Raw genomic sequence first — 21,046 nt, forward strand, 5'->3', positions numbered from 1 at the left:
AAACTTCGTGTAGTTCACGATCTTTGTGATGTACAATTCATAAATCTGACGAGAATCAGGATTTGAATCAATATCTGATTCAGAGGGTGTATCAGAGTTTGAATCACACAAATGCAACTTAAAAAGTGACCGCAAGCACACCCTGAATCGATACTGATAACGCTCTGAATTTTACTCTGATTGTGTACTGAATTTCCCTAAGAGAAATGTACGGTTGCAAAGCAATGATACGGTAAAAAACAGTGAAAAGTTTTAGATTAGATCACTCCCTATTTTTTCGGCTGGCTATCACAATTTTTCATCGACAACATTTCTTGTTGTAACTATACTTGCTAAGACATTTACACAAACCTGCAGAGGTATGTCTGATCCGAAAGTGACTATCCCAAATTTTGGATCCCTGGATAATGAGCATAAAACCCAAACTTGCAAAATTTTGTAAATCCCATATATTAAAATAGCACCGCGGATTTTACCCGGGTTGAGGTGTCACCGCTAAAAATTGCTGAAAGATGTAGGATTTGCGATGATTTGAGTAAAATTTGTAAGATTTACGCTCAATGCGATTAATGCAGTGAAAAAAATTTAGCGCTACCAGGAATGCGGTGAAAACAATTTTTCATCGCTAAAAGCGCAAATCTTACAAAAATTCACCGCATTCAACGCTAAAAGATGCGGGCGCTTTGTGGTGAAAAAAGTTTTTTCACCGCTATTCACCGCTAATCTTGCATTATTTTCTGAGGAAACCTCGGTAGTTACTCCATGCATAACTATTTTTTTGATATTTTCCGTATGTGCCCCCGCATAGCTTAGTGGGTGCATATTATTTGCAGCCCTCAGACTCACGTGTGCCATATTTTTACATAATAATTTACTATATGATGGCATGTGCTCTGTAACTGAGGGTTTCATAAAGTACTGGGGGGGGCACAAACGGAAAAGATCCCTATTTTTGAAACAGGGTTACATGTATTCACTAAATCATCATAAAATTTTGCATTTCCGCGTACTAAAATACGTACTTTTTTCGTTTACCGTGAGTGAAAACCAATTTAACTTCTTGTACTTGGGGGCAATCAAGCGGAAGAAAGTCTCCCTGTCTGAACTGAGTTTTTCTCTGACATCTCCCTCTTTTGGCACAACAGAGAACCACAGCATTAGACAGTAGTACTGGCTAAACAGACAATATAGGGATATCGTGTTCAATTAATAATTATATAATTATATATGTTACACCCATTACAGACACACACACACACACACACACACACACACACACACACACACACACACACACACACACACACACACACACACACACACACACACACACACACACACACACACACACACACACACACACACGCAAGCACACACACACACACACACACAGACACACACATATATATATATATATATATATATATATATATATATGTATATATATATATATATATATATATATATATATATATATATATATGTATATATATATATATATGTATATATATATATATATATATATATACATGCAGTGGGCGTAACATATACAATTATTAACTGAACGATATTTCTGTACACGCTCTTTTTTTCCTGTTCACGCAAGATCTTATATTTTCTGGAACCACATTAGCCTTTGCAAGAACCTGGAAGTATCTTGAATTGTTTTCAAGTCAATCATGTTTTTTTCTGAATTTCGAAAATCGACTCAAAAAAAGTCAAGCTATGAGTCACGTCGATTTAATTATGTTATAATTGGATAAAACCTGTGTAGGTTTTTATTCCGATGCAGATCAAGAACCATTTTTCTCCAATCGTGAAAAAATTTTGCATTGGTTTCTAAGACATGTATATTTAGACTGAACAACCAAAAAAGAATAAGAAAGCTACCAATCAACCAATCACAGCTTTTTTTGCAATTGTTATTTTTTTTCGCATGGACCAAGTGCTCAATTATTTGCTTCCATTCCAGACCAATAGATTGCGATAAGAGGCAAAAGAACTGGGGAAGAAATTCTCTTGCTTAAGTTGTTTTCAATATTATTCATGTATTTTTCGTTCTATTTGAACATCTAGATTCTTTCAAACAGTGTGTGTTTTAGTTCTTCTAAATGACATCTTACCTCTTTAATTTTTTAATGTTTAATAACAGAGTTTAGCTGTATCCAGGAATTTTATCGTAAATTTTTGTGGGCATTAGAAGCTTTGCAGATACTTTTTTTTGTTTGGAGCAAAACTTTGGAAAATTGCGCGAAATTTTGTATTCTTACCCGACGCTTTTGAAGTACGTGCAAGCACCATAAGAAGTTTTCATGATGGTGGAAGTGCTTTTTTAATTTCTCACTGTTTTGAAGTTTCTTGTTCGGGGCCATGCACTGGCTTTTTCCCCTTGTTACTGTCAACAGAACGGCGTGAAATACCTCAATGATTAAAAATTTTTGTGTTCTGCGATCTAAGCGACTGATCTAAGCTCAATTTCTGAATACTTGTTTTCAAATTTCTTAAGATGTTTGGCGCAATCTGTTATCTCTAAATCGTCTCCAACGTTTTTCTTTGATCTTTGATCTAGAAATTAAATTATCTGAACCTCTTGGTAAACTAATCTAAAGCCAGCTTCGATTTCAGTTTGCTGCCCTATTACTCATCAGAAATTGTATTAAGTCCCTCGACCAATAATATTAAAAACTGTTTTATTAAATAAATAATTCCCTTCTGCACTATGAATCAAAATTAGCTGGTTATTTTCCAGAAAATTTTTTGGCTGTTAGTTTATTTTATTTTGATCCCAGCTAGTTCATCCCTTAATTAAACCTGCTTCTCAATTAAGCATTCAAAAAAAAAATTCTATACAAGGCAGTACATAGAGAAAGTTTAGGTTGCGCTTAGTGAGCGGCTTTTTTTAATGTATCTTCCTTCTATCACTTTCCGTCTATCAAAAAAACAAAACTTATTTGAAGTGGTGAGCTAAAAATAACTTCATGTAAAGCTGGTTTACAGTGCTACAAATTTTTACCGAAAAATTGAGACATTTCAATGAAAGAAATTTTAAATTGACGAAGTAACTACTGAAATTTGCAATTTCTGTCTGATATTTTTTGAGCCTTTTTCCATAGTCATGTAAAGATGAGGCTGATTCAACGCTTACTATTAAAAGAAGCGCGATCAATAGATTTAGCAAACAAACGTTGACTTCATACAAGTTTATTGAGTCAGAAGAGGAAACCGGAAGTTAACTACGATGATTTTGAAAATAAAATTTCAAAAAGAATCAGTCCTTTTCTATAGTGAAGTTTGATTTTTAAAAAATCTTATTGCTCAGAAAAAATTTAAGAAATGTTCAACTTTTAAAAATAATTCACACGTTTTTTGCTAAAAATTTTCCGTTAATTGAGTTGGAAAACATCATCAAATCATATTTAACCATATAAAGCTGATAATGCGATAAATCATTTGGAGAACGGGGTTAAAGATAAGCTAAAATCTTGACGGAAAAGTTTTATAGCTTACCAAATTGCAGGCAAAAGGCAAAATTTTTGCACTTTTTGCTATTATGCATTTGGCTGACTTTACCCGCGTTGAATTCAATTACTGTAATTTGGGGGCCTAACTTTTGAGCCCGAACTCATCAAAATGAGTTTCCTAACTGTGTGGACTTGCTTTACGTCAAAAATTTGAAACCGGTGACTCAATTTGGCAATCAAAATCAATTTTTTAAAATTCACAATATTTTTTTTTAAATTCCACGCTTTGTAGCTAATTATACACTTAATTCCACCTAATTGTAATCGCATTAAGCTTGGTTTTTAAATTTGGGTTGACAATTTTGAGAAGCGTTTTTACTTATTTCAAAATTTTAAGCTGGAAAGTTTTTCTGCAAAAAGTTTTTTTTAACTTAGTTGGATAAAAAAGAATTGTGTTACGTTGAAAAACCGAATTGAGACTGCGATACTTTAAGCCTGGATTCCGAAATTCTTCAATTTTCCAATTGTGTGTAATTCGGTTGCTAATATCTTTTCAAAATGGCCTAGTTTTTGAAGGTGACCCAATTCCGCAAAACTCATGTAAATTTCATGTATTAACATAGCAAAACGGAACTAATTTACGTTCTCAGTCAAGTTTGACCGAGGTAACTCAGGTCTGCCTTTGTGGTGTAATAAATTTTTTCAGAGAGAACTTAGTTTAAAACAAATCACTTTAAAACTTTCAGAGAAGAACTTAGTTTAAAACAAATCAAAGTTTTCCAGAATAACTATATACCAGATATCACCTCAGTAGCTAGCAATGAAAGCTGGAAAGTTTTATAATGCTAAAAATAAAAGTAAAGCTAGATATAAAAGCACCTGTATTGGAGGCAAATTCTGGCTATCGGGTCCCCAGCTCCGGCCATTTTGAACCATGTTGAGGTATAATCTCTGCTATAACTATAACAACAAATAGGCACAAAAAATAAACAGTGTTAAACAAATGGTAAACATTTTGATACTTTTAAATCATAGATATGTAGTATCTGTGTTGCCAATACGTTTTGTAAACTGGCAGATGGTTTGAAGTAAAGTAGGGTGGTCAAAAGAAATTTTGTACGTTTTCTGAAAATAGTTGAAAATCTAAGTTCCGATGTAGAGAAAAGACTTGAGTTTGCTGATTTTTATTCCATATGCCCAAATTGTTTTATTTTTGTAGTAATGCTACACCTATACCGTAGTTTGAGGCGTCCATTTATTAATTTAATCGTTATTCTGTAATGGAGATTGCAAAACGTAGTGTGCCGTCTGTAAGTTCTTTTTGACTCTGTCAAAAAAACTGTCGCATTTTTGGTGTCCACATGAAATCAATTGTATCTCTTAGCTCGAGATAAAATGGTTTTCAGCGGATAAATGTGGTTATTTTTTTGTTGTCCGATGGTTATTACAGATTCTAGGAAAAAGAAACGAATTTCTTTGCTGCTGTTTTAGATTTCCATTTACAAAAATTTGGTGGCATATAATTTAAAGTTTCTAACATTGTGTCTGCTGTTTCGTCTTGTATAAAGTCGTCGACCAAATTTCTGATTTTTCTCTCAATGAATATATAATTATGCCGCTCATAAATGGTGAGAAAGCAATTGGGCCGACAGAAAAAACCATAGAATATTTCTTCAAAGCAGTATTGTCGCATTGCAAGAAAAGATTGTTAATATCTGTGGGTGTTTATCAAATGGCATTTGTTTATATGCACTATTCATATCGGCTATTGACAAAACCCTGCCTTTGATGTGAGTTAATAAAAGTTGTGTTTGCTCTCTAAGCCAATTACGTTTTTTTCGTCATTCCTTATGTTCAACTGACGAGCGTCAATTTTTGTGATTGTCCTTTCTTGAGAATTGTTATTGTTACTGGATTATTGATGGTGTTCTTCGTGGTGAGTGAACCAACGTTCACTGGGGTAATGACGTCAAAGTGTGTATGAGTGTCAAGTAGGTATTGTACTTTTTCTTGTAACTGTAGAGAAATGCGTGTGACCCGCTGTTTATTAAAAACTGTTTTATTAAATAAATAATTCCCTTCTGCACTATGAATCAAAATTAGCTGGTTATTTTCCAGAAAATTTTTTGGCTGTTAGTTTATTTTATTTTGATCCCAGCTAGTTCATCCCTTAATTAAACCTGCTTCTCAATTAAGCATTCAAAAAAAAAATTCTATACAAGGCAGTACATAGAGAAAGTTTAGGTTGCGCTTAGTGAGCGGCTTTTTTTAATGTATCTTCCTTCTATCACTTTCCGTCTATCAAAAAAACAAAACTTATTTGAAGTGGTGAGCTAAAAATAACTTCATGTAAAGCTGGTTTACAGTGCTACAAATTTTTACCGAAAAATTGAGACATTTCAATGAAAGAAATTTTAAATTGACGAAGTAACTACTGAAATTTGCAATTTCTGTCTGATATTTTTTGAGCCTTTTTCCATAGTCATGTAAAGATGAGGCTGATTCAACGCTTACTATTAAAAGAAGCGCGATCAATAGATTTAGCAAACAAACGTTGACTTCATACAAGTTTATTGAGTCAGAAGAGGAAACCGGAAGTTAACTACGATGATTTTGAAAATAAAATTTCAAAAAGAATCAGTCCTTTTCTATAGTGAAGTTTGATTTTTAAAAAATCTTATTGCTCAGAAAAAATTTAAGAAATGTTCAACTTTTAAAAATAATTCACACGTTTTTTGCTAAAAATTTTCCGTTAATTGAGTTGGAAAACATCATCAAATCATATTTAACCATATAAAGCTGATAATGCGATAAATCATTTGGAGAACGGGGTTAAAGATAAGCTAAAATCTTGACGGAAAAGTTTTATAGCTTACCAAATTGCAGGCAAAAGGCAAAATTTTTGCACTTTTTGCTATTATGCATTTGGCTGACTTTACCCGCGTTGAATTCAATTACTGTAATTTGGGGGCCTAACTTTTGAGCCCGAACTCATCAAAATGAGTTTCCTAACTGTGTGGACTTGCTTTACGTCAAAAATTTGAAACCGGTGACTCAATTTGGCAATCAAAATCAATTTTTTAAAATTCACAATATTTTTTTTTAAATTCCACGCTTTGTAGCTAATTATACACTTAATTCCACCTAATTGTAATCGCATTAAGCTTGGTTTTTAAATTTGGGTTGACAATTTTGAGAAGCGTTTTTACTTATTTCAAAATTTTAAGCTGGAAAGTTTTTCTGCAAAAAGTTTTTTTTAACTTAGTTGGATAAAAAAGAATTGTGTTACGTTGAAAAACCGAATTGAGACTGCGATACTTTAAGCCTGGATTCCGAAATTCTTCAATTTTCCAATTGTGTGTAATTCGGTTGCTAATATCTTTTCAAAATGGCCTAGTTTTTGAAGGTGACCCAATTCCGCAAAACTCATGTAAATTTCATGTATTAACATAGCAAAACGGAACTAATTTACGTTCTCAGTCAAGTTTGACCGAGGTAACTCAGGTCTGCCTTTGTGGTGTAATAAATTTTTTCAGAGAGAACTTAGTTTAAAACAAATCACTTTAAAACTTTCAGAGAAGAACTTAGTTTAAAACAAATCAAAGTTTTCCAGAATAACTATATACCAGATATCACCTCAGTAGCTAGCAATGAAAGCTGGAAAGTTTTATAATGCTAAAAATAAAAGTAAAGCTAGATATAAAAGCACCTGTATTGGAGGCAAATTCTGGCTATCGGGTCCCCAGCTCCGGCCATTTTGAACCATGTTGAGGTATAATCTCTGCTATAACTATAACAACAAATAGGCACAAAAAATAAACAGTGTTAAACAAATGGTAAACATTTTGATACTTTTAAATCATAGATATGTAGTATCTGTGTTGCCAATACGTTTTGTAAACTGGCAGATGGTTTGAAGTAAAGTAGGGTGGTCAAAAGAAATTTTGTACGTTTTCTGAAAATAGTTGAAAATCTAAGTTCCGATGTAGAGAAAAGACTTGAGTTTGCTGATTTTTATTCCATATGCCCAAATTGTTTTATTTTTGTAGTAATGCTACACCTATACCGTAGTTTGAGGCGTCCATTTATTAATTTAATCGTTATTCTGTAATGGAGATTGCAAAACGTAGTGTGCCGTCTGTAAGTTCTTTTTGACTCTGTCAAAAAAACTGTCGCATTTTTGGTGTCCACATGAAATCAATTGTATCTCTTAGCTCGAGATAAAATGGTTTTCAGCGGATAAATGTGGTTATTTTTTTGTTGTCCGATGGTTATTACAGATTCTAGGAAAAAGAAACGAATTTCTTTGCTGCTGTTTTAGATTTCCATTTACAAAAATTTGGTGGCATATAATTTAAAGTTTCTAACATTGTGTCTGCTGTTTCGTCTTGTATAAAGTCGTCGACCAAATTTCTGATTTTTCTCTCAATGAATATATAATTATGCCGCTCATAAATGGTGAGAAAGCAATTGGGCCGACAGAAAAAACCATAGAATATTTCTTCAAAGCAGTATTGTCGCATTGCAAGAAAAGATTGTTAATATCTGTGGGTGTTTATCAAATGGCATTTGTTTATATGCACTATTCATATCGGCTATTGACAAAACCCTGCCTTTGATGTGAGTTAATAAAAGTTGTGTTTGCTCTCTAAGCCAATTACGTTTTTTTCGTCATTCCTTATGTTCAACTGACGAGCGTCAATTTTTGTGATTGTCCTTTCTTGAGAATTGTTATTGTTACTGGATTATTGATGGTGTTCTTCGTGGTGAGTGAACCAACGTTCACTGGGGTAATGACGTCAAAGTGTGTATGAGTGTCAAGTAGGTATTGTACTTTTTCTTGTAACTGTAGAGAAATGCGTGTGACCCGCTGTTTATTGAAAACTGTTGTAGATTTCAGGGGCAAAAAAAGTTCCACCTTAATTTTGCCGGCAACAAAATTAAATAATTCGTAACAATTTTTAAAGTTATTTAAGAGTTTTGCTAACTGTTCAATCTGTTCTTGGTTGCGTTGTGTATGTTCGGAATTTAAACAGTTGAAGCTTTTTTTATTCGCTTTTTTGGACGAACAAGGTGATAAGTGATGTCACATTTTTTTTGTTGTAATTTATACTCGCGTTCTTTTCGGTGCAGTAAAATTAAAGCAAAACTGTTTTTTTAAGTGTTTGACATGTGTCTACCAAAGCAAGCATCCATAGAATCTGCAATTTATATGTAATTTGTTTACTGTGTAACTTAGTAGTCAAATATTGAGATTTTTAATTGTGCATATCCAATAAGTCCTTTAGCTAATATTAATGGGTGATTTAAAAGATTTTGGATTAGAATTTGTATGGAAAATTGAAGATAATATTCTAAATTATGAAAAATTGTTATAGAGAAAAAGGCATTCTTAATGAAGAGTATGAACGAAAGATCTGATCTGAATATTGGGGGTCCGTTGCAATAACGGTTTTTACTCCTTTTTTTGCAGTTGAAGGACAATTTGAAGTACGTCGTTCAATGATTGAAAATACAACGAGTGGTCCGCGATGAACAAAAAGAGTTTAGTGTTTTTATTTCATAATCAGGTTTCATTGCTTAGTGTGAGAGTTGAACATTTTACGGATTTCACATAATGGTTTACCAAGAAAAATAAATTTTGTACTCGATACATGGAAATTCAGTATACATATTGTATTTTGATGTTTTCGATGATCTGTTACATCTGGATATAGATCAATTTTTTCTGTTCTGGGAGACTGTAAATTAGTATATTTTGCAGAGAAAAAAATGTAGATGTTTTTAATTGAATGATGTTATGGATATTTTCTTTATCTTGTTCCTAAAATTGTTGTATAGAACCTTAAATGCAGTATTCTATTAGGAATATCATATCAATATATGGTGGGGTTATTGTTCTAATATGGTCATTTGTCTGTATTCTACACAATGTAAGGGGTAGTGTCCAATTTACATTTTCATAAGAGGTCGAAAGAAATAACTTTTCGGTAAGAGCGTTAATTTTTCCTGGGAGTTGAAATATTCATCCTCGAGATCTTGATTTATATTTAAAACTAAGTCGTCAAACGGTTTTTTTACTCTGAAACAACTTGTGTTTCTGTGCTTTCTGTCGAGAAATTTTGTCTTCCGTTTGTTCTTGGTCTAAAGAGGAGTTAATGTAGTTTCGTACATATTCAAGGTGATTACTGAAAAAGTGCCAGCGAGAAGGCTTATCGTAGCTACATTAATTTGATGATTGAGTTTCTAAACTAGCAGTATATTTAATGTTATTGTTGTTTGGTCTATTTTTTCAAAAGTTTTGTGACTTGTTTTATGATGAACCCGATCTACTTGGTGATTTATAGTTACTATTTCCACAGTATGGTTTGTTATTAATTAGATTTGGTAAAGAAGTTCTATTTGGACTTCTGTGACGAGAAGGGTCTCGTTTGTGTCTACTAATACTACGTGAGCGATAAGTAAATTGTAGAGGTTGATCGGTCATATTTATTAATGTTACCTTTTTATTTGGAAGATTTTGATTCTCTTTCAAAGCAAGACTAAAAGTTTGTTCGCAAAAATAGTTTTATCAAGTGGTTTTGTGAACAGACGATCAGGGCATGTTAAGATACTATGTCCTGAACGTTAAAGTTCTTGAAAAAATTTTAGGAAGAGTCGTTTTCCTTTAAAGACTGGATCATTTGAGTATTTTTGACGTACTACGTTGATTCCACATGCTATGTCCTGCTTCATAGCTTTAATATGAGAATATCAACTTTTATAATATCATCGGTTTCCATAAAGTTTTTTTTATTAAGATGAAAGAGTGGAGTTTGTTTTTTTCTAACAATTATGCAAGTGACATCGGTGGTTTCAATGCGTTGATATCGGGTTAGCTAGATTTTTTCAGGCTGTTCGAGCTAGTTTTTTATGTACTGTTTTGAATAGTGCATCGTTCATTTGTGCAATTCTAATACCAGCAGCGTTATGCATGCAGGCTTTTATAACCATATGTTCAATTCTGAGGACTAGTGTTTTAATTTGTCCTTCTGAGGCACTCAAGTCATTTCGCTTCAGTTTACGCTTGTTGATTATCAAAATATTTTTGAATTCTCGGCAAAAAGATTGCCAATATCTTTTTATATAGTGGAAAATTTGAATATCACTATTTTACCGGACTTATTAATTCTGTTTGTGTCATAGAGACTCGTTTTTTAGTCTATCTTTCTCGATAAGTTGAAACAGTTTTTTCTAGTCCTGCTGTCATGACCATTTTTGGTGTGAGAGCATTACAAATTTTTTCTACAGTGAAAGTTGGGTCAGTACCAACAAAAGAACGCAAAGATTGTCGCATAGGTACTGAGCTACCTAATTAGAGATAGATCATTTGTGATTGTCATCTCACAATAAGAGAAAGTGCTTGCGTTAACGGTGCTTGTAGGTAGTAAGGTAATGTAGCACTTGTTAATTGTTGATTGATCTATGAATTCAATTTTCTAATGAAAATTACTGCTGTTGTGACGTTAGTTGTTTATTTGGGTCATTTGTAGTTTGTTGTGGTTGTTGAGTGGATGTATTTAAAATAACTGGCTTAGTATTTAAAAGTAACGAGGTTTGTCTTTGTTGACAAGGTAGTGGTGTGTTTACGTAGGTAGAGTTGGTAAGGTTTTGTTTAGCAGATTTGAACATGTCGTTGGTTTAGTTAATTGGTTGTTGATTGTTAATATCTCTTAATTATTGTTACTTCGTAATTCATTTAGTGAAATATTATTTATAATATGTGAAGAGAACATTGTTCCATTATACAAAAACGTGGAATAAAAAACAGTTTCTGCTGTTTCGTATCTTTTGGTTGTTAATGTATAATTCTGTCTATGTTTTGTTCAGTTGGTAACACTTCTAAATAAATTTGTGGTTCTGTGATATCAAAAAAAAATTAACGGGTGGTTTTCTGCATTGCAGTTTTGCAGTTGGATTTGTGAGTGAACAATTTTTACTCGCTGTTTAATTTGCGATGGTACGTCTTTTATACGTATATAAATTCATGAAACTAATTTTTATCCTAAATAAATTGTAGTACCTTAGGCAGTTTTGAGAAAAATATTGGTTTTTTTTTGCTATAAATTTTGTGGCTGTAAACATGTGATGAAAAAGACATTTCCAAAAACGGTGTATATATCATGACAAAAATGTGAGCACATCTAATGTATCTACCTCTAAAGGAACGGCATTGTGTACCTAGCTCATAAATTTTTTTTAAGTGGTTAGAGCCTTCGATTTCTTCTCTAGCTATTGTATTTACGCTTTCTGCCCTTGATTATACAGGAGCTGCATTAAGTGCTGTTGCAAGTTTTTTTAAAGTTTCTAGTGATAATCTTTTTAGACTATATTCTCTGTTAGCAGTGTGTTTCTTGGCGTTTTCTCCTCGTAAAAAATCCAATAGTGTGTCTGACAAGGGGAACAGTGTATCCTAAATAAAAAAAGTGTGTCTTGCCGTGATGGGATCACGAAAAAAAAAATTGTGACTTTGTTAGTGATTTATCATAGATTTCTAGATGATAAAAAGAAAAGCTGTACGAGCAATCTCTCATTCTTTTTCTGGCAGATAGAGAAGAACCAGTTGGTTACTACTGAAGTAGAGACTTTTAAGTTTATTTGCTGTATTTAGAACTAAGTTTGGTTCGTCTGCATTTTGAAATTGTGTAATTGTAAGAAGTTTCACGTCCTGTATCAAACCGGTTATTGTCTTATCGGAAAAAAAGTGTCCGATGTAGATTATGTTTGGCCCATTTGGGGGTTCATCTTTTTGACAAATAGTTGTGTTTAAAATGTGCGACTAAATTGATTTATCTATTGAATAGGATTGTGGTTCCCTATTATAAATTAAAGTATATAAAAAGATAAAAAATTCTAGCTCTAAGGTTACCTATAAGAGAAAAGGTTGTGCTACTGTGAGTTCTTTTTACGGTTAGAGTTTGTTAATTCACTGGTCACACCAGTTAAGGCAGACGATATGAGGGCTCCTTTTAAAGCCTTTAGGTAAGAAGAGTTAGAGCTAACTTTTTTTAGGCGAGAAATAGACTTACCTAGTTCTCTCAGACTAATTGACTCAGTAAAATATTGAAGGAAGACTTCAACAGTAACAGCGTATAATATAGTTAACACCCAAGTCGAGGTATTGAGAATACACATCGTGTATCAACTATAACTGCAAGACTGACTGAAGTCAGCCGTACAAGAGCTATATAAAAGAGAATAGAGTCTTCTCAATATCTGATTGGTTGGAGGCTTACATTTAGTATTTTATCTGCTAGACATTGTAAGATGATTTTTCTAATTCACATTATTTAGGTACTCTGCATAGGTCTGCCTAGTTATACTTTCAAAATCGTTGATATATTTTGCAAAACTCTGTACACCAAAGCAATCAAAATTTGAAAATGAGATGCATAGGTTGCGTGAGGTAAAGAACTGCAGTTGAGGAGTACGAGAACTAAACGGACCAGAAACTCACTGAAAAATTTAAATGTATTCTGTAATCTATGGTTTTAAATTCCGAAAAATGAGTCGTCTAATTTTAATAGAAAAAGTTTTTTGTCTGAATTTGAAATTAAATAGAAAATAGTTTTCCAAAGGGAAATCAGAATTCTTTGTGTTAAAATTTTAAATTATTTTTAGTTCAATTGAAATTAATTTTAATTTAAACGCAAACAAAGCCCTTTACCTTCAAAAACTATTCAAAAGCGTTGTTTTCCTTAAAATTCCACTGAAAAATTCCAGAAAATGTCAAAAAAGTTAGTTTTTATAATATCCGCCACAAATGGTCAAACCGTTTTCGAGTAGTCTGCGGGGAACCTTTGCCATTTCAGCGCATCTTTTCGTAAGAAATGCGCTGAAATTATGTAAGAGATTATGTAAGAAATTTCGAGATGGCGCTGAAACTTCAAAATTTTCGGCGCACCTTCAGCGCATTTCTTAGATAATTTCAGTGCATTTTCATTTCATTTCTTACATAAGTTTCGGCAATTTTTTCAGCGCATTTCTTACATAATTTCAGCGCTTTTCATATCAAACGTTTTATTATTATAAACTCAAATTAAATGGGAAGCAATTCAGTTCTCAATAGCGCAGTGGAATAATTGATAGATGAGACACAATGATCGGGGTTCGAGCCTCGGAGCGAAAGAAAAGAGCTGAACTTTTTGAAATTTCAGCGGATTTCAACGCATTTCTTACAAAGTTTCTGCATTTTTCAGCGCATATCAGCGCATTATTATGTAAGGTTTTTGCGCTGAATTTTTTGGAAATTGAGCGCATTTCAGCGCATTTATTACATAATTTTTGGAAATTTTCTCGACCCGGGAGCTAGCTGTAAAAAGAGTAACCTGATTTCCGATTCACTACTGCTCCTGCTGCTCCTACCATCTTCTGAATCTTTCCCTCTCTTCTTTTTTCCAGGAAGAGAAAAGGAAGAAGAAAAAGATTGAAACGAAGAGGAAGACGCCGATGTCTTCAAGATAGAATTTCCGGATCTGCTTTCAGAGGAAAATTTGTTGCCACACTTTACAAGGGACGCAAAACCTGAAATGTAAACTCGTTTGTTCACCCCAACTCACCTCAACAACCCTTGAACAAAATGTGTTATTTTTCATTAAGCCCTGGTGACACCAACATGGAAGTCTGCAACCACCCCCGCCCTCCCCTGCCCCTCAACTATAGAGGGCTTTTGGATTGACATTGGTTTTAGAAGCCATTGAAATTTAATTCTGCTAATAAAAATTGAATAAAATCATTTATGACAAATATGATCAGATTTTAATGTCGGAGAAGGACCAGTGCCATAAAAATGGAGTGGTTGGAAACAAGTAGCCTGACCAGTAGGGGAGGGAGGGCGGGGTAGTTGCATACCACCAGGAGGGGTACCGAGCGGAATTAAGGTCCAGCACTTATTCAATTATTGAGAAAATGATCTATTGAAGTCTCGACATAAAATAATGACACAACCCTAGTCGAGAAGACTAAGAACGAAAAGGACAAAAATTTTGTAACACATCTTTGGTATGTTCGGTTTCAAACGTAAGAAAACTTTGGTGGGTTCGGTTTGTTCAGTATTGTTTCAACCGTAAAGAAGATTAGGTATCTTTGTTTTTGGAAGCAAGAGTTATGGCATGTTTCGTTTCAGAAAATTCGGTATTTAACAGTACGGTACGTAAGAGATCGTCGGTATTTTACATAGAAAAATTTGGGTTTTCTGTTTGTAATGTATTCAGACGTTATGATAGCGCTTTTTAGCAAGAAATTCAAATGTACTTCTCAGGGAAAAGTTTTGAAAAAAAACGTGCAAAATTAATGATATTTATTTTTTAGCTCACTCCCAAAACTATACACTCCTAAAATCTCCCAAAAAAGTTTCACAAAAAAAAAATCCCCAAAATATTTCCACCCCATTGTTTACGACCCAAGTCGTTCTGCTGTGGCTTGGGTCTGACACTTCATCCCTGGGAGGTTCGCATTTTATAAAAGTTTAAAATCACCCCCCCCCCCCCCGCCGCCGCTGTAGTCGTTCAAAGCGATCACAACTACTTTCAGCGAGTACCCCGACCTAGAGGTAAAAGTTTATAAGATTAGCAGATATCACCTGTGTTTTATTTTTAACATACAGAGCTACTTACAAACAAGGAAGAATGCTGCGGTAAGTGTTGTTCTGCGCATTTTATTGAAAGAGTTTGTAAATAATTTGTTACCTCTATAAGCAACGGAACCATAAATAGTGCTCAAACACAACAAAGCAACAGCGCAACCAAAAGAAATAATAGGGTAAACACTGACCCAAACAAAACTTAGTTCTTCAACAAACTAAATTAAAGAATGATTTGCTACCTTGCAAATAATATTATGCTATAATACGACAATATATGATTGAATGACCTATAAGAGGCCTGCCCAGATTTAGGCCTCAACTCATAAAAATTTTAAATCGATTTTCAGCGCACCTTCAGCGCATTTCTTACATAGTTTCGGTGCATTTTCATCTCATTTCTTACGTTACTTTCAGCGCTTTTTCAGCGCATTTTTTACAAAGTTTCAGCGCATCATCAGCGCATTTCTTACATGATTTCAGCACATTTTTCAGCGCATTTCTTACATAATTTCAGCGCTTTTAATATCAGACGTTTTATTATTATAAATTCAAATTAAATGGGAAGCATTTCAGTTCTCAATAGTGCAATGGATTAATTGATAGATGAGACACAATGATCGGGGTTCGAGCCTCGGAGCGAAAAAAAGAGCAGAAATTTTGAAATTTCAGCGGATTTCAGCGCATTTCTTACAAAGTTTCAGCATTTTTCAGCACATGTCAGCGCATTATTATGTAAGGTTTTTTTGCCCTGAACTTTTTGGAATTGAGCGCATTTCAGCGCATTTATTACATAATTTTTGGAAATTTTCTCGACCCGGGAGCTAGCTATAAAAAGAGTAAACTGATTTCCGATTCACTACTGCTCCTGCTGCTCCTACCATCTTCTGACTCTTTCCCTCTCTTTTTTTTTCCAGGAAGAAAAAAGGAGGAAGAAAAAGATTCAAAACAAAGCGGAAGACGCCGATGTCTTGAAGATAGAATTTCCTGATCTGCTTTCAGAGGAAAATTTGTTGCCACAATTTACAAGGGACGCAAAACCTGAAATGTAAAAGATTAAAGACATGCGCTGAATGCGCTTCAACAAACTAAAAGAAAGTATGATTTCATACCTTGCAAATAATACTATGCTATAATACAACAATATATGATTCAATGACCTATAAGAGGCCTGCCCAGATTTAGGCCTCAACTCATAAAAATTTTAAATCGATTTTCATCGCACCTTCAGCGCATTTCTTACATAGTTTCAGTGCGTTTTCATCTCATTTCTTACGTTACTTTCAGCGCTTTTTCAGCGCATTTTTTACAAAGTTTCAGCGCATCATCGGCGCATTTCTTACATGATTTCAGCACATTTTTCAGCGCAATTATTACATAATTTCAGCGCTTTTCATATCAAACGTTTTATTATTATAAATTCAAATTAAATGGGAAGCATTTCAGTTCTCAATAGTGCAGTGGATTAATTGATAGATGAGACACAATGATCGGGGTTCGAGCCTCGCAGCGAAACAAAAGAGCTGAACTTTTTGAAATTTCAGCGGATTTCAGCACTTTTCAGCGCATTATTATGTAAGGTTTTTTTGCCCTGAATTTTTAGGAAATTGAGCGCATTTCAGCGCATTTATTACATAATTTTTGGAAATTTTCTCGACCCTGGAGCTAGCTATAAAAAGAGTAAACTGTTTTCCGAATCACTACTGCTCCTGCTGCTCCTACCATCTTCTGAATCTTTCCCTCTCTTCTTTTTTCCAGGAAGAGAAAAGGAAGAAGAAAAAGATTGAAACGAAGAGGAAGACACCGATGTCTTCAAGATAGATTTTCTTGATCTGCTTTCAGAGGAAAATTTGTTGCCACAATTTACAAGGGATGCGAAAACTGAAATATAAAAGATTAATGAATGTCTCGTTTAAAGATTAAAAAGATTAACGACATGCGCTGAATGCGCTTCAACAAACTAAAAGAAAGTATAATATCATACCTTGCAATTAATATTATGCTATAATACGACAATATATGATTAAATGACCTATAAGAGGCCTGCCCAGATTTAGGCCTCCACTCATGAAACTTTAAATCGATTTTCAGAAGCTAAAAAAATGTTATTGATTAAATATAAACTCATCATTCGTATCTGATGTGTCATCAATAGGCTTCAAAAAATCCTAATAGAGTGATGCCTTCCCGGGTCGAGGTTCAACGCTCAAAACAAATTTTTATTTTAATTCAGAAAAAATGAATTCCTCTCCACATGAAAGGACCATGTTCGACTCAAGTTTCATATTTGAAAATAATTGATTACTGATAGATTAATTGTACTCGAATTCAATTGGCCATGAAAATTCAACTCAAATAGTGAGAACAATTTGATTTGAAATAATAAAAAAAATCGTTTGAAAAGTTTAATGATCAAATTTAAACTTATCTTTCGTATCTGATGTGCCATTATTAGGTTTCATTACCCTTTTCTGCAGTGAATTGTCGCATGAATTGCAGTACTTAGCCCTGAATGGGCTGAAAGCAGTGAAAATAAGAATTGCGCCGTTAAAAACCACATATCTTACATCAAATCACCGGGAAAAAAACTACCACACATTTTTGGGGTCAATTTTTGAAGTTTTGCAATTATTTTGTGAACTTTTTTCTTACCGCTTCCCGCTGCTATTGGTCAATTTCTATCATCGAATAATCAATTAAACTTGTTAAGAAAAAATTACCTCTAAAGTCGGAAAATCATACGAAAATTCCTTGCTTTCACTGGTAAAAGATGCGGACGATTTGCAATGAGATGTGTTTTTAACCCTATTCACATAATTTTTTAAAATTTTTTCGAGTTTATTAATTTACCGTTAGACTTCATATTGGAAAATTTTTATGCTGCGGGACTTTAGCTCGATTCGAATCTGATGCTTGAATTTTGCCTGGCCAACAGTTGTCTTAGTGGACTGAAAAATGGATACCCACATTTAAAGCCTGCTAGAGTAGAAAACGTAGTCAGAGGATATGAGATTTGAAAACATTCATCCACCACAAAACTTTTTGGAAATTGATCACTCTCATCAAAAATATAAAATGTATGGACGGAATTGACTAAAAATAAAATGACCTCTTTTTTCTTGAACTAAAGTTGTTATTGATATGTTCATAACTATTTCCCTTTTGCCAAACAACATTTTGACAACTGGTCAAATATAAGAATTCATTATTTCTCAAATCTTTTGGCAGCTTTTGGAAGCTTTCCCATTAGCTGGCCTAAATTAGACTGCATCTTGCAATGTTAGCTTGGATTTTTTATTCGGATTATTAGGAACACGCTGCTAAAAAAGAATTTTTTTTTTTAATTCAGAAAAAATGAATTTCTCTCCACATGAAGGGACCATGTTCGACTCAAATTTTTTATTTGAAAATGATGGATTAATGATGGATACTTGCACAAACAATGGACAAGTGTGCTCAATTTCAGTTGGCCTTGAAAATTCAACTCAAATAATGAGAACAATTTAGTTTGAAAATTTTAAATTGGTTTCAAAATCTAAGAAAATGTTAATAATTAAATTAACTCATCTTTTGTATCTGATGTGCCATTAATAGATTTCATTACCCTTTTCAAGTGATGCCTTCCTGGGTCGTGTTTGAACGCTGAAAATTACTTAGGAGGTATAAGACCTGTTATCATTGCAGTGAACTGTTGCATGAACTGCAGTACTTAGCCCCGAATAAGTGAAAGTGGTGAAATAAAAATTTTGCCGTCAAAAATCAGATATCTTACGTCAAATCACCTGTAAAAACCACTGTATATTTTTTTGGTGATTTTTTGAAGTTTAGCAATTATTTTGTGAACTGTTTTTCACCGCTTGCTGCTGCCATCGGTCAATTTTTTTCACCGATTAAGCAATTAAAAGATATAATCCGTTGCACGAACAACTACAAATCTTGTTAAGAAAAAATTACCTCTAAAGTCCGAAAATCATACAATAATTTCTTGTTTTCACTGATAAAAGATGCGGACGATTTGCAATGAGATGTGTTTTTCAACGCTATTCACATAATTTTTTAAAATTTTTTCGAGTTTATTAGTTTACCGTTAGACTTCATATTGGAAAATTTTTATGCTGCGGGACATTAGCTCGATTCAAATCTGATGCTTGACTTATGCCTGACCCACAATTGTCTGAGTAGACCGAAAAATGATGCCCATATTTAAAATCTGCTAGTGTAGAAAACGCAGTCAAAAATATGAGCTTTGAAAACATTCATCCTCCACAAAATTTTTTGGAAATTGAGCACTCATTTTAAATATACGAAATCTATCGATTGGAATGACAAAAAATGTAAGAAACTCTTTTACCTTGAACTAAAAGTTGTTAGTGATATGCTCCTAACTAGTTCCTTTCAGTCAAACAACTTTTCGACAACTGGTCAAATATAAGAATTGATTTTGTTCTCAAATATTTTGGGCACCAAAAAATGGATGCCCACATTTAAAGCCTGCTAGAGTAGAAAACGTAGTCAAAGGATATGAGATTTAAAAACATTCATCCACCACAAAATTTTTGGAAAATGAGCACTCTTATTATAAATATAAAATGTAAGGACGGAATTGACTAAAAGTATTATGAAATCTTTCCTTTTGAAATAAAAGTTGGCATTGATGTCCGCATAACTATTTCCGTTCTGCCAAACAACTTTTTCGACAACTGGTCGAATGTAAGAATTCATTTTTTTTGCAAATTTTTTGGCAGCTTTTGGCCGCTTTCCCATTAGCTTGCCTAAATTAGACTGCATTTTTCAATGCTAGTTTGGATTTTTTAATCGGATTATTAGGAAAACGTTGCTAAAAGTGAAAAAATTTTCGTTTTATTTCAGAAAAAACGAATTCCTCTCCACATGAAAGGACCATGTTCGACTCAAGTTTTATATTTGAAAATGATTGATCAATGATGGATACTTGCTCAAACGATGGGTTAATTGTACTCGAATTCAATTGGCCATGAAAACTCAACTCAAATAATGAGAACAATTTAATTTGGAATTCTAAAAATATTGGTTCGAAAAGTTTTAAAAGGTTTCAAATCTAAGAAAAAATTAATGTTTAAATTTAAACTCATCTTTCGTATCTGATGTGCCATTAATAGGTTTCATTACCCTTTTCAAGTGATGCCTTCCCGGGTATGATTTGAACGCTGAAAATTGCCTAGGAAGTTTAAGAACTGCTATTAATGCAGTGAATTGTCGCATGAAATGCAGTACTTAGCCCCGAATGGGAGAAAGTGGAGAAAATAAAAATTTCGCCGTTAAAAATCAGATATCTTACGTCAAATCACCTGTAAAAACCACTGTACATTTTTTTGGTGATTTTTTGAAGTTTAGCAATTATTTTGTGAACTGTTTTTCACCGCTTGCTGCTGCCATCGGTCAATTTTTTTCACCGATTAAGCAATTAAAATATGAAACGCATTGCACAAACAGCTACAAAATTTCTTAAGAAAAAGTTACCGCTAAAGTCCGAAAATCATACAAAAATTCCTTATTTTCACTGATAAAAGATGCCGACGATTTGCAATAGGGTGTGTTTTTCAACGCTATTCACATAATTTTTTAAAAAATTTTTCGAGTTTATTAGTTTACAGTTAGACTTCATATTGGAAAATTTTTCTGCTGCGGGACTTTAGCTCGATTCAAATCTGATGCTTGACTTATGCCTGGCCCACAATTGTCTGAGTGGACCGAAAAATGATGCCAATTTTTAAAGCCTGCTAGTGTAGAAAACTCAGTCAAAAATATGAGCTTTGAAAACATTCATCCTCCACGAAATTTTTTGGAAATTGAGCACTCTTTTTAAATATACGAAATCTATCGATTGGAATGACAAAAAATGTAAGAAACTCTTTTACCTTGAACTAAAAGTTGTTAGTGATATGCTCCTAACTAGTTCCTTTCAGTCAAACAACTTTTCGACAAC

At 33.5% G+C, this 21,046-nt stretch overlaps 1 protein-coding gene across 2 annotated transcripts in view; it reads right to left on the reverse strand.

The window, feature by feature from the left end:
• LOC142354345 (uncharacterized) overlaps window positions 1-15,220 on the reverse strand; it is a 29,989-nt gene extending 14,769 nt beyond the window's left edge. Inside the window, exons 1-4 of one of the 2 annotated variants that reach the window (XM_075406618.1) lie at window positions 15,116-15,220; window positions 13,829-14,024; window positions 7,171-7,251; window positions 1,023-1,174 (exon numbers count right to left, since the gene is read on the reverse strand). In XM_075406618.1, the coding sequence (XP_075262733.1) occupies window positions 1,023-1,174; window positions 7,171-7,251; window positions 13,829-14,024; window positions 15,116-15,155 (469 nt within the window). In that variant the 5' untranslated portion in view covers window positions 15,156-15,220. Of the gene's footprint in view, window positions 1-1,022; window positions 1,175-4,340; window positions 4,418-7,170; window positions 7,252-13,828; window positions 14,025-15,115 lie in introns of those variants that run through there. The other variant, XM_075406619.1, reaches the window with a different exon arrangement.
• Window positions 15,221-21,046: the final 5,826 nt, after the last annotated feature.

This window comes from Convolutriloba macropyga, chromosome 15 (genome assembly GCF_964194025.1).
Source record: "Convolutriloba macropyga chromosome 15, txConMacr16.3, whole genome shotgun sequence".
NCBI classification, from domain to species: Eukaryota; Metazoa; Xenacoelomorpha; order Acoela; family Convolutidae; genus Convolutriloba; species Convolutriloba macropyga.